Raw genomic sequence first — 14,557 nt, forward strand, 5'->3', positions numbered from 1 at the left:
ACTCTACCAGCTGGTGAAACAGGCTAGCCGAGGCAATATGGGTATCAGTGAGATGATCTGAGATCGGACTGGCACGGTCATTATGAATCTTAGTGACCGGCTGGATCGATGGCAGGACCACTGCTCCGAGCTGCTCAACCATCCGCCACCATCTTCACAAACCTTCGTGCAGCCAATTAGGGACGACTGCAGTTGCAGTACTGCCCCTCCAACGGTTGAGGAGATACGCGGTGTCCTGACCCATCTCCGGAACAACAAAGTGCCAGGCGAAGATGGTATTCCAGCAAAGGTGTACAAAGCTGAGCCAGATGTCTTCGCATCCTGACTCCATCGAGTCTTCTCCATGGTGTGGGCGATGGAGCATTTCCCTGAGGACTGGAGCGATGCAACCCTCCTGCCGTTCTTCAAAACAGGTGACAAAAGGCTGTGCTCAAACTATAGGGGCATCAGCCTTATCGATGTTGCTGCCAAATCCTTCACAATTCTTCTGCTGAAGAGGTTCCAGACCGTCCGTGATGTCCGTACCCGGCCTTCTCAGGGTGGCTTCCGTCCGGGAAGAGGGTGTGTCGATCAAATCTTCAACCTCCAGCGTGTTCTGGAGCAATGGTGGGTGTACCAGCAGCCTACTGTTCTATGCTTCATCGACTTCACTGCTGCCTTTGATTCAGTAGATTGGGAGGCTCTGTGGTGTATAATGCAGGCGGACGGTATCCCAGAAAAGGTGCTCCACCTCATACAAGGCTACTACCGATCGACTCGAGCACGTGTCAGGGTCTATGGTGAGCAGACGGCGCCATTTGATGTTGGGACAGGTGTGCGGCAGGGGTGCACGCTGTCGCCAACCCTCTTCATCTACGCCATTGACTATGTTCTCAACACCGCGCTCCGGGACTACCGGGGTGTAGAGGTTGGGAGAGGAGTTGTGGTGACAGACCTGGCCTATGCGGATGACATTGTACTGATGGGTGCAAGCAGGGAGGATGTTCAAGCAGCACTCGAAGGGGTTCAAACAGCAGCAGCCACGGTTGGTCTCCGAATCAATGCCACCAAGTTGAAGGTGATGAGGTCGTTGGTTCCAACTGACATCTGGCAGCCAATATCTCTCGCAGGCGAGGACCTGGAGGATGTGGAGGCTTTCATCTACTTGGGCTCAACGGTGATCCCAAACGGTCAGGGTGCAGCTGAAGTTGATCATCGCATCAATGCTGCTCGATCTGCCTTTGGACGCCTAAAGCAGTGTCTGTGGGACGGAAGGGAGATCTCATCAGTGACCAAAGGGTGAATATATCAGGCCGTCGTTAGTACAGTACTTCTCTATGGCTGTGAAACGTGGCCTATGCGGGTGGTCGATCAATGAAGGCTGGAAGTCTTCGACAATGACTGCCTCCGGTGCATTCTTCACTGCCGTTGGGTGGATCGAGTTCCCACCGCCAATCTCCGACTTCGCCTGTCTCTGCGGCCCCTTCCATCTGTCCTTCTGCAATGGTGCTTAAGGTGGTGGTTTGGCCATGCATGTAGGCGTCCGGTGGGTGAACTGAGCTGTGATGTCCTTCTCCCAACTCCACTTCCCAACTGGCGGAAACGTGCGGGCAGGCAGCTGAAGACCTGGGTTATGATGATCAAGGAGGACCTCTCTGTGCTCACGGGTCCACAGGTGGTTGGCCTGCGCCGATGGAACTGTGACTGGCTCGCTATCTCCAGTGAACTGGCGCAGGACCGTCGTGCGTGGGCTGCCATGGTTCGAGATGCCTCTAGGGTGGTAGAAGAAGCCGACTCAACCCGCCCAAGGTGAATGTCGCCACAAGTACAAGTAAGTAAATATAATATGTGACAATTATTTAGTAACCATGATAATGGTCACATATTATATTTACAGATAAATTCCTCTATTTACATAATATCGAGGTCTCTTTCATTCATATGTTGTCTTGCCATTTCTATCAATATATATATATATATATATATATATATATACATACTATAATGGAGAAAGCTGCTTATTATTTAGGTATGTAACAATTATTAAAAGTACTAAAAGAAAGCAATTATTAAAGGGTTGACCGTCTGGAAATATTTTTACAAACTTATGTTCTAAGAAATTTCCTATAATTTCAGTTTCTCAAATTTATTGAAATTTTTTAACTCCAGTTTCTCACAAATTTAAATATCCATTGCATTCACTGTGTCCAATTATTTACAGATTTAAATATCCATTGCATTCACTGCGGAGTATTCCATTTTCATTTGCAAAGTCTCTCACTTTCTCTTTTAAGCTTTAATTCGCTATTTGGAAACCCAATAGTTTATTCTATTAATGTATACATAATGTGAAAATATTATTTTCAAAATGAAAATTTTTTTTAAATACCCATATAATTTTTGAATGCGGGATGGCTGTGAGGAGAGCCTAGATAGTTGGGTAATTACTATTAGAAGACGAGGAGGAAAAAAAGTTACCAACAAGTACTTTAAAATTGCACCTTATTCACAGTTTCTAAACATTTTATACCACTTAGCCAATATATACAGAAACAAGTTGCATGAGCGACTTTAGCAGTGACAAACACATACTCCAGTACACACTTGCGCGCATACATAGATACAGATAAACACAAATGAAAGGCAATGAATGTGTGTGTGCGCATGCACGCTCTCTGACCGAGCTTTATGCTGCATCACTTTTGTGAAATTTTGTCAGTGAACAGGTTGCGGTTTCAAAGCGGCGAAAATATTTTGATACAGATGAAATTATAATGTTGAAATGAAATTGGTAATACTTAAATACAGAGTCCCTTAATGGTACTATTTAAATACAGGTGTTACATACAAAACATTTTAAATGTATGCTGTGTGGAGGTGTAATGACACCCTAACCCTCTGTTGTTGGACTACCATGATGTTTGTTTAAAAAAGAGAAATTATGACTGATAAAATAATGAATGCCATATTAACTAAGCAAGTGAGCACTAATATACAAAGAAATAATTAGATGTAAAATATAAAAATTATTAGAATTGGGAATCAAATATGAAAATATTATCAAGGGGCTAGCAGAAAACTGCCTGGAGAGCGGTCTTTCTGCTAGTATATATATAGTCAATTCAAATAAATTATCAATAAAATTAACAATGAAAAAAGAAGGTATCGGGAGGGTGATGCATACCCTGCATGCAGATAAATTAAAAAAAATTTTTTTTTTTTTTTTTAAAGTATCACCATTATAGGTACTAGAAAATCTACCCATCTACGATGGAGGCATAAAATGAGGGAGGAAAGTCATAACAGCAGTATGTAATGAGAAATGTGTAAGTGGACTTGATAGATTACTGGGTGATGTCTTAGAGAAATCACATTATTGTTGGTGATACAGCATTCTATTGCAGCTATAAGACATGTGTTTTCGACAAAGTGACATGTGATGATGATTCACTCCCAAACTGAAATAGGCTCCCAGCCTCTGTATCATGAATGGATATATGGACCATTCCTAATGAAAGCCAGAGCTTCCTTCGACCACTACATAAGAAATATTAAGAAAAAATGTTATTTAGATAAACTTTTATTTTAGTTGTTTACACTATTTTACACATGTTTACTCTTATACATTCAAAGTTTAAAAATTTCCTTATTTAAATTATGAATCACTAGCAGTATCGCCTGGCGTTGCTCGGGTTTGTAAGGGAAATAACTATATAAGCATTTTTAGAGAGTTACTTCCCTTATAGATGCCAATTCGGGCTTTCTTAGCCATTTCTGTTTTGGTGTCTTCAAGCCATGAAGTTGTTGTTCTAAAAGAATGCTGGTCTCCTTGACAACGCTTTACAACGTTGATTTCCTTACACTCCCTTCCCCACAGCTTCACGAGGGAGGGAAGAAGGGGGAGAAGCAAACAGGTGCAGGTGTGACCATGGATGCCAACTCCGCCGCCATCGACACACTAAAAATTATGCATTAAAATGGAATAAAAAATGATGTTAAATTATTTTTAAAATCGTAGACTCATCGTAGATGCGCGCTAATACTCAGACAGGCTCGATATGAATCACGACTATAAGATACCTGAATTTGGCTAAACTGCACCGCAAAATGTGGGAGTAGTTAGGAATCTAAATCGAAGGGGACAGACACTCACACAACTACAGTTTTATATATATAGATATTCCGTTTTATAATATCAAAATGATTACAAAACTTCTTTGTAGATGATATTTTCTGTTTGGATGACACTAATTTTCAAATTGCTGGAGTCTGTTGCTCTACTCTCATAGCGATGTATAACTGGCCATGTGTAAACATCAGAGTGGATAAAAATACCCTTACACGATCTAAAGTCTGGCCCTGTGCCTTGTTTGCTGTGAATGCATGAGCGGAATCTTTAGGGTTGCAATAAATCAAACTAAAACTTACCTCACACTGTTCTATGTGAATAATGTCTGGATGTTCTGGGACCATGGGTTATTCTGATTGACAAAACTGAGATGTAAACAACAGTCACTTCAATTAACTATTTGGAATCCTGCTTGAGACTAACACACTTCAATAACTACTACATAATCACACACACTGTATACTGACACATACTTTTTCCATTTCATTTTCGCTATTAACCATCCTCATGACCCCCTTCATATCTATGATGGGGTTGTGAACTATATGATGATAATCAAGAGTTAATTATGGTCTGTGAATTTTTAATAAAAATGTGAAGGTATCAAAAATCGATATCCACGAAATAATAATATTTTCTGATTTTTTAATGCTAAAAACTTTCCTGTCAACCGTCTTAGTAATCCCGAAAAGTATCATAACCATTGGTTCAGCCAGCTGTACAGATGGACGGACAGATAGACATAAAGCCTGTTATAGTAAGATAGCAAATCTGCCCATCTATAATGGGAAATAAAAGGATAGTATCTCAAATCTAAACCCTCTAAATTCATGAACTATATGGGCGGGGATGGAATCTAGAGTTAATCCTCATCACCAGAATTTTAACAAAAAAAAAAAAAAAATCAAAGGTGGTTTATTAAAACAAAACTCAATATCCACTAAATCATCACTGTTGTTGTTGCTGGTGTTGTTGTTGCATAGCCCATGACATCCCTGATCCAAAACATTTATAATCAAATGTGCTCCAGCCATAACTATCTCATCTTTTCTTCAAACTGGTATAGCTAGTATTACATTATCAAGTGTATCCTTCCTTTCTATTTCAGATGGTAAAGGAAGAGAGAATTCCTGAAAGAGTTGGCTGTTCTTTCTAGCAATAATGGGATATCACTTGCCCAAGGTGAAAGGTTCATATGCATTCAGATTTGAAACTCCTTGCTACTGAAGTGTTCGAAAACCTCATCAAAAATGTTGAAGACAAATATGATTTTTAAAAATAAGTTTAAGCTGTTAGCATTTAAACTGACCACATCCAGCCACAAGCATAGATGGTGGTGGTGGTGGTGGTGGGGCTGCCCCAGGTGGCACTTTTAAAGGGGCACCACTTTTGGGTCTGCAGTAGGCAATATAAGTTTTTTGTGGGGCCCGGGGACAGCAAATGGAAGGGCCACCCCAGATGGTACACACTCTAGCTATGCTAGTGTATCCAGCCCAAATATTCTTTCTATTTTATGCTCAAATTGACCAGATCTGGTTTCTCACACCTACACTACAACATTATTCTAAATCACATCATTGAAATCTCTAAGCTATAAGATAATGCTTGATTAATTAAAAACGTGGTACCAGCATGAGTGCTTTTTATGTGGCACAAGCACCAGTGTTTTTGTATGTGGCACCAGCATCAGTATCAAGTCTGCTGTGGCAGATGGGTCTTCTTGCATAAAAAAAGATGCCAGATATCTTAGTCTTTTGTAATCTCCTTCGTAAGGTTCAATGTTTTGAGATCTGTCTTCAGTACTTCATTCCATGTCTTCCTGGGTCTCCCTTTTCCAGAAGTTCCATCCACTTTAAATGACTGGCATTTCTGTATGTAACTGTCTACATCCATATGCAATGAATATTAATGGAGAATATATCTTTTGCTCATTTTTGAAGACTAATTTGAAATAGTAATGTCATCTTTTTGCACAGGCACAAGTTTGAAAAAGGGAGATTGATGGTAAGTTTAACTTATCAATCTAAACTTATCCATACAGTGGCCATTCACATTTTGGGAGCACCTTATAGTAGTTAGCATTATCATCTTTTCTACATAATCTGGATACATTGTATGTTCATTAATATCGTCGAGGATAAAGACAGTGAGCTGGAAGAATCATTAGCATGCTGGGTAAAATGTTTAGTGGCATTTCTTCCATCCTTATGTTCTGAGTTCAAATTCCACCAACGTCAACTTTTCCTTTCATCTTTTCATCCTTTCAGGTTTGATCAAATAAGTACCAGTTGAGCACTGGGGTCAGTGTAATTGACTTATTCCTTCCTCAGAATTGCTGGTCTTGTGCCAAAATTTGAAATTAATATTGTTGAGGATGAAGAGCCTAACTTGTTTCAATTATTATAGCTGGGTTCCAACCTGGGCCACATCAACGAAGTCTACCTGCCACATTTCTCAGTCCATCATCACTATCTTGATATCCTGGATACATTCCAGGGCAGTGTCTGCAATCAGGTTGTCAATGTGTCACAACATTTTCCTCACCATGAAGTGGGTTCAATAAGACTAATTTGGACACTTCCAGTTCATGGTGGCATGTGCAGTGACTAGATACTTGCAGCTGTCTTTGGCTGATCTTGCTAATTATCAGCAGGTCTTCATAAAGGCATTAATTTGTCATATGTTGCTGCCATTTCACATTTAGGGCCATTTGTAGCATCTTTGTGTAGCACCCATTTAGCCTGTTTAGTAATTTCTTTGTCAATGTCAATGTTCCACAACCATATAACAGCACTGGTTTCACAGTTGCAATGAACAGCTTGATCTTGATTTACCTGGGCAATTTGGAGTGCCAGGCTTCCTTTAGTTTGTCACAGGCTGTCCATGCTTGTGCCTTCTTGCTCTTGATATCTTCTTCCAAACTGTTCACCTAACCACCTATGTACTTGAAGTCTTCAGCAACATTCAATTTGGAACTGCTCAAAGCAAACAATTCAGTCTCATTTGATTGGTTGAAAGATATGTATTCTATTTGCTTGACATTTGTGTGCAGTCTACTTTAGCAGCTGATGTTTCTGCTCTGCTGAACAGCTGTTGAACTTGATCTGTTTCATTAGATATGCATGCTATATCATCTGAGAAGTTCAGATTATAGCTTGTACTCTCCATGGTCTTTATCATTCTATGATGAAACCAAGATCTTTGTCACTGTTGTCTATATTATGCCACATTGCATAATGCAATACAACTGCAGCAGGTAAGATGCAAATATATCTCCTTGTAGTACCCCAGCTAGTATTTGAAAGAATTCTGTTTCTCTATCAGACAAAAACATATGAGCTCTGGTCTTCTTGTAGGTCTTTGCAATGGCAAGAACTAATTCTTCTGGAATGTCATATGCTTGAGAGTTCTTCAACCTTTTGCAATGATGGATGCTGTCAAATGCCTTGCTGAATTCCACAAAGGTTTTAATGGTAGGTAGCTGTCTTTATTTAACTTCTATGATATGCCTCAGGGCTATGATCTGAGATGTTGTGGATCTCCCTGGTCTTAATATGTTTTGATTTGGTCTCAGGTGGCTATCAAGCACCAGTTGAATCCTGTTGATTACTTTCAATCAGATATTGGACAGTACAATTCCTCTGTAGTTAGTTTCATTGCAGAAGTTTCCTGACTTTGGGATTGGCATCAAATCAATATTGGATCACTCATCTGAACTTTTCTGGTTCTGCAAGAGCCTATTCACAAAATCCAGTATTATTTCATTCAGATTGCACCTCTTGATAACTCCAGGGAACTTACAAGGGAACACTATCTGAGCAGCTGACTGAAGTGTTGATACCACTTTTGGACTTGCTCCTCACTGCTGTTTCCATGGATGATGCTCAAATTTGCTGCTTTCCTTCCAATTGTCCCATTGATCAATTTCCAGCTTTCCCTGTGCATTGAATTTGCATTGGCTGCCTTGACTTAATCAGTTATGCAGTCCAATTCCTCTTCTTCAATAGTTTTGTAGGCATTTCAAAGGGTGGATTTGGCAGCTTGTAGTTCCAGCCTGTGTTCTTTCTTAGGCTTCTCTTGATAGCAGTTAAATGCTCTTAGCACATTCTTCCTGGCTGAAATAACTCTTGGTTAAGCTGATGTTCTTTTCTTAGAATGGTGCTTCTTTGATGGTATCATTTGTTCTTTTGCTTCTCTGTTAGCTGTGATAAAATGTTCATAGAGGTTTTCTATTGACTCCAAACCATTTTGTAGAGCAGTAAATTGGTATCACAGCTGCAGATCTGTATCACTTTTCAGGATGTATCAGTTATGTACTTGTTTTTTCTTTGGTGTTGTATGTGTAGGCAAGCTGAGCTTGATTCATCCTGATAGAATTCTGTGGTCAGAGCCAAGACTTGAGAAGACTGACCAAAGGAGATCCTGCCTCTACTAATAAGGAAATGCAATCTACAGGAGGAGCATATGACCCCTGTCAATATTAAGGCATTGAAAGGCCATAATGATAAGGTTTACTAGCTGCACTAGGGTTCAAGCCCCTAATCTATATGTTGTTGATGCATGCCAGGATTTATCCGGCACTTATAATGCTGTATCTTCAAACCCTGATGGAAGAGATGTGGCTGACAGCAAAGATCAACATGTTAAACCTGGTCAATTAGACCTTTAAGCATTGGTACTATAAACATACACACCATATGGTTGGAGCATAAAAGACTAAAACTTGCAAAGTTATTCAGAGATTACAAGAACATCCTAGCAATAGTTGATCACAAAATTATGCACAAAGATGAGATAGAGTACATCCAGTTGGAAAAATGTTGGCTCATCACAACATTAGCATGGAGGAATGAGAGCAGTGCTGTATGCGGTGGTGTAGGAATCATAAAATAGCACATGTGTCAATAACTTTGGTGAAAATCCTGCTACAACAGTCTTTGTGTATTATGCCCTGGTTGAAGGATCATGAGATGCAGAAGAACACTACAACAATCTTGATGTAATTCATTCAGTACCAGCTCACAACAGGACACTCTTGTTTGATAATTGTAACGCACACATAGGAACAAAAAATGGTGCTTTCACATTCGATGAACGGACAAGCAACGATGGCCACTTAATCCTGGACCTTGCATTGGAAACCAATATAGTTATTACAAATACTCGGTTCGAAAAGAAAAAGGGCAAGTTATGGACTTATGTCTCAGACATGAGTGGAAGTAAGTAACAAGTTGATTATATCCTGATCAACCAAAAGTGGAAAAAACTCTGTTTGGAAATGTTGAAGCACACATGTTCCAAAGTCTTGCAATTTGCAAGCGACTAAACTACCATCATCAATGATGAATCTCAGAAGTTGCTTCTGATTTACAATGGCTTTACAATGGAAAGCAGATGCTAAATGAAGATGATGATGATAATGATGAAGACTGGGATTGATTTGTTTGATTAAAACCTTTGAAGGGTTGTTTCAGCATGGCTGCAGTCCAATGACTGAAACAAGTAAAATTTAAAAAATAAAAGATAAAAAAAAGATAAATGATAATTATAAATCATTATAATTATTATTTACATTATTTACAGTTGATGGATATTTGTCCTCATCTTGTTTGTTAACACAACATTTCGGCTGATATACCCTCCAGCCTTCATCAGGTGTCTTGGGGAAATTTCAAACCTGGGTTCTCATTCCTGAGGTATTTTTTGATGTTGTTATTGTTGTTGTTGTTATCATCATTATTATTATTATTCAGGTTACTGCCTGGAATTGAACTCGGAATCTTGGGGTTAGTAGCCCATGCTCTTAATCACTATGCCATATGCCCATGGTTAAGAGCGTGGGCTACTAACCCCAAGATTCCGAGTTCGATTCCAGGCAGTAACCTGAACAACAACAACAACATCGAAAAATACCTTAGGAATGAGAACCCAAGTTGGAAATTTCCCCAAGACACCTGATGAAGGCTGGAGGGTATATCAGCCGAAACGTTGTGTTAAAAACAAGCAAGATGAGGACAAATATCCATCAAATGTAAATAATGTACATAATTCCTCATTTCTTATATATAGAACTGTATTATAATTATTATTTAATTAACTGCTTATTGTTTCCAAGAGTTGTACGACTCGTGTTCCATTTGGTAGAACAAATTGATATTTATCAAAAGGCGTTAAGCAAATGATCTCAAATATAATCTCTAACAAAGTCTGAATTTTAAGGGAAGGAGAATAGTCGCTATAATCGATCTCAATACTTGATCAATACTTTTATTTTATCAACTGTAGAAAAATGGAAGCAAAACTGGTTTAGGCGGAATATGAACGCGGAGAAAGTAATGAGCTGTCCAGGTCAATAGATATAAACATTCATTAAAGTATACCACTATACTCATTAGAAATATTTACAAGTGATTCTGATGAAATATTGTAGACAGAACAAGTAATGAAGAGTTATAATATATGTTGGTTACGGATAAATGTTTATGTTTACAAAAGGGATAGATAATTACGGAAAGAAAAGAGGAAAACTGCATTCATCCCAAAGTAAAATAAAACTCTGTTAAGAATAGGGTAAGATACATATCATAGGTCAGGAAAATTATACCTTTCAATATCGACCCTGATGGGACTTGAACCCACAATCTTCGGCTCCGGAGGCCGACGCCTTATCCATTAGGCCACAGGGCCACGGTAAAATTTGTTCGAATAATATTTATATATACTCAACTATATTTCAAACACGGTTGATGATCGAATTAAAAAATTTTTTGAAGAAAATATTTTCTGTTTTTATAAAATCGTTGTCAAAATATTCGGAATTCAAAATTTCTGACACCAATCTTAATTTCTATTTGAGCAACATTTGCTATATATTAGCATACTATATGTTAAAAATGAACAATTTAAGTTTACAATAATTTAATAAAGTTTATTTTTTAAATTTATTTAAAATATTTGCTATCGAAACACCATAATCATTTATGATTTACTACTTACATATATCTAAAAAATAAAACAATAAAATACCATTCATTGGTAGAGTCGGCGTGTTTATACGGCAATGTGACGGAATAGCAATTTTGATAAAGAATATATTTTTAATATTTATATAAATTATTTATCTTATTTACTTACTAAAGTTAATAAATCAGATTTTATTTTAAAAATGTAATTGTAACTAAGTTGACATTATTTTGTGTTTTTAGTGACGCAGGCGGGAAGAAGTATTTTTCCTGCACGTCCATTTTGTCATGAGGTTCAGGGCGAAGTTGGTCGACATCGGCTCAATACAGCACTTTACTCGTATGTAACATTTTATTCAGAATTTTTGATACAAGAAATATATTGTTCAGTCCAATATGATTTTTGACACTTGACCCCTATTCTACACAGCTACATAAACACATATATGAGAATAACAAACATATTTGGGGGTACTACTTAAAAAAAAGGAGGTCCCTAAAAACTAACCCTACGGGACCTTTGTATTTAAGTAGTGACACATATTTTAACTATGCACAATATGGGAAAGAAACTTTAAAATTTTCTATTTCTTAGTCCTTTAATCATACAAGTATTTTTATGTTTGTCCCAGTAAGTAACTTTTATAAAATATTATCAGTTTGAATGTGTAACGTCCATTTTTATCATATATTGAAAATACGACGTCAGCATTAAGAAATAGAAAATTAAAAGTTTCTTCCCCATATTGTGCATAGTTAAAATATGTGTCACTACTAAAATACAGAGGTCTTCTAGGGTTAGTTTTTAGGGACCTCTGTATTTAAGTAGTACCAAATATGTTTGCTATTCTCATATATGTGTTTATGTAGCTGTGTGAAATAGGGGTCAAGTGTATACACACACACATTTCACAACCTTTACAAAAGTATCTATTGTAAAAATGGGCAGGTTGTTGCTACAAACTTGTGTAATTAATTCTTCATTTGGGATCAAGTCTGGTAATACTTTCTTCACCCCTTATCCACCATTCACTGCATCCACCTTTGGACCCTATCTAATTTTTAACCTTTACAAAAGAATCTATTGTAAAAATGGGCAGGTTGTTGCTTCAAACTTGTGTAATTAATTCTTCAATACTTTATCATAACTCTTCTTCATTTGGGGTCAAGTCTGGTAATACTTTCTTCACCCCTTATCCACATTCATTGCATCCACCTTAGGACCCTATACAAAGAATCTATTGTAAAAATGGGCAGGTTGTTGCTACAAACTTGTATAATTAATTCTTCAATACTTTATCATAACTCTTCTTCATTTGGGATCAAGTCTGCTAATACTTTCTTCACCCCTTATCCACCATTCATTGCATCCACCTTAGGACCCTATACAAAGAATCTATTGTAAAAATGGGCAGGTTGTTGCTACAAACTTGTGTAATTAATTCTTCAATACCTTATCATAACTCTTCTTCATTTGGGGTCAAGTCTGGTAATACTTTCTTCACCCCTTATCCACCTTAGGACCCTATCCAATTTTTAACCTTTACAAAAGAATCTATTGTAAAAATGGGCAGGTTGTTGCTTCAAACTTGTGTAATTAATTCTTCAATACTTTATCATAACTCTTCTTCATTTGGGGTCAAGTCTGGTAATACTTTCTTCACCCCTTATCCACATTCATTGCATCCACCTTAGGACCCTATACAAAGAATCTATTGTAAAAATGGGCAGGTTGTTGCTACAAACTTGTGTAATTAATTCTTCAATACCTTATCATAACTCTTCTTCATTTGGGGTCAAGTCTGGTAATACTTTCTTCACCCCTTATCCACCTTAGGACCCTATCCAATTTTTAACCTTTACAAAAGAATCTATTGTAAAAATGGGCAGGTTGTTGCTACAAACTTGTATAATTAGTTCTTCAATACTTTATCATAACTCTTCTTCATTTGGGATCAAGTCTGCTAATACTTTCTTCACCCCCTTATCCACCATTCATTGCATCCACCTTAGAACCCTATACAAAGAATCTATTGTAAAAATGGGCAGGTTGTTGCTACAAACTTGTGTAATTAATTCTTCAATACTTTATCATAACTCTTCTTCATTTGGGGTCAAGTCTGGTAATACTTTCTTCACCCCTTATCCACCTTAGGACCCTATCCAATTTTTAACCTTTACAAAAGAATCTATTGTAAAAATGGGCAGGTTGTTGCTACAAACTTGTATAATTAGTTCTTCAATACTTTATCATAACTCTTCTTCATTTGGGATCAAGTCTGCTAATACTTTCTTCACCCCTTATCCACCTTTGGACCCTATCCAGTTTTTAACCTATACAAAAATCTATTGTAAAATTGCTCTTCAATACTTTATCATAACTCTTCTTCATTGGGATCAAGTCTGCTAATACTTTCTTCACCCCTTATCCACCATTCACTGCATCCACCTTTGGACCCTATCCAATTTTTAACCTATACAAAGAATCTATTGTAAAAATGGGCAGGTTGTTGCTACAAACTTGTGTAATTAATTCTTCAATACTTTATCATAACTCTTCTTCATTTGGGGTCAAGTCTGCTAATACTTTCTTCACCCCTTATCCACCTTTGGACCCTATCCAGTTTTTAACCTATACAAAAATCTATTGGACAAGTTGTTGCTCTTCAATACTTTATCATAACTCTTCTTCATTGGGATCAAGTCTGCTAATACTTTCTTCACCCCTTATCCACCATTCACTGCATCCACCTTTGGACCCTATCCAATTTTTAACCTATACAAAGAATCTATTGTAAAAATGGGCAGGTTGTTGCTACAAACTTGTATAATTAATTCTTCAATACTTATCATAACTCTTCTTCATTTGGGGTCAAGTCTGCTAATACTTTCTTCACCCCTTATCCACCATTCATTGCATCCACCTTAGGACCCTATCCAATTTTTAACCTATACAAAGAATCTATTGTAAAAATGGGCAGGTTGTTGCTACAAACTTGTGTAATTAATTCTTCAATACTTTATCATAACTCTTCTTCATTTGGGGTCAAGTCTGCTAATACTTTCTTCACCCCTTATCCACCATTCACTGCATCCACCTTTGGACCCGATCCAATTTTTACAGGTGTCGCGTATCTACCCTCCTTTCACTCATACACTCTTGAGGTACTACTAGCGAAGACTGAACCCGGTGCGCGCCCACGGGCGGTCGATGTCTGTCCTTGTTTGTCCTCTGTGTGTAGCCGGTGGTCCCGGTGCGCGTAGTCGCGCATCAACGCTAGCTAGTCGTGACTAATCGATCCTACAACGACTACCTAGCAAGGTAAATAAAACACAAAGTAAATGATTTTTAAACAGCGGTGGTGCCCCAGCATGGCCGCGGCCTTCGGGCTAAAACATTTTTAAGGATTTAAGGAAAGTAAATAACACAAAGTAAGGATCGACTAGTCACGACTAGCTTGCGCGAGTGCGCGCACCGGGACCACTG

At 38.0% G+C, this 14,557-nt stretch overlaps 1 protein-coding gene and 1 non-coding gene across 3 annotated transcripts in view; one reads left to right on the top strand and one right to left on the bottom strand.

Moving 5' to 3' along the window:
* Nucleotides 1-10,722: 10,722 nt before the first annotated feature.
* Trnar-ccg lies at nt 10,723-10,795 on the bottom strand. The gene has a single exon. It is a non-coding gene; the product is annotated as a tRNA-Arg (tRNA).
* A 524-nt stretch (nt 10,796-11,319) lies between these two features.
* Nucleotides 11,320-14,557, top strand: part of LOC115216735 (checkpoint protein HUS1-like) — a 74,839-nt gene continuing 71,601 nt past the window's right edge. For both annotated transcript variants that reach the window (XR_005001001.1, XM_029786280.2), the window contains exon 1: nt 11,320-11,410. Coding sequence is in view for 1 of the 2 variants with exons in the window: in XM_029786280.2 (XP_029642140.1) it covers nt 11,359-11,410 (52 nt within the window). In the remaining variant the exon portion in view is untranslated. The remainder of the gene's footprint in view (nt 11,411-14,557) is intronic.

This window comes from Octopus sinensis, linkage group LG10 (genome assembly GCF_006345805.1).
Source record: "Octopus sinensis linkage group LG10, ASM634580v1, whole genome shotgun sequence".
In the NCBI taxonomy this organism is placed as follows: Eukaryota; Metazoa; Mollusca; class Cephalopoda; order Octopoda; family Octopodidae; genus Octopus; species Octopus sinensis.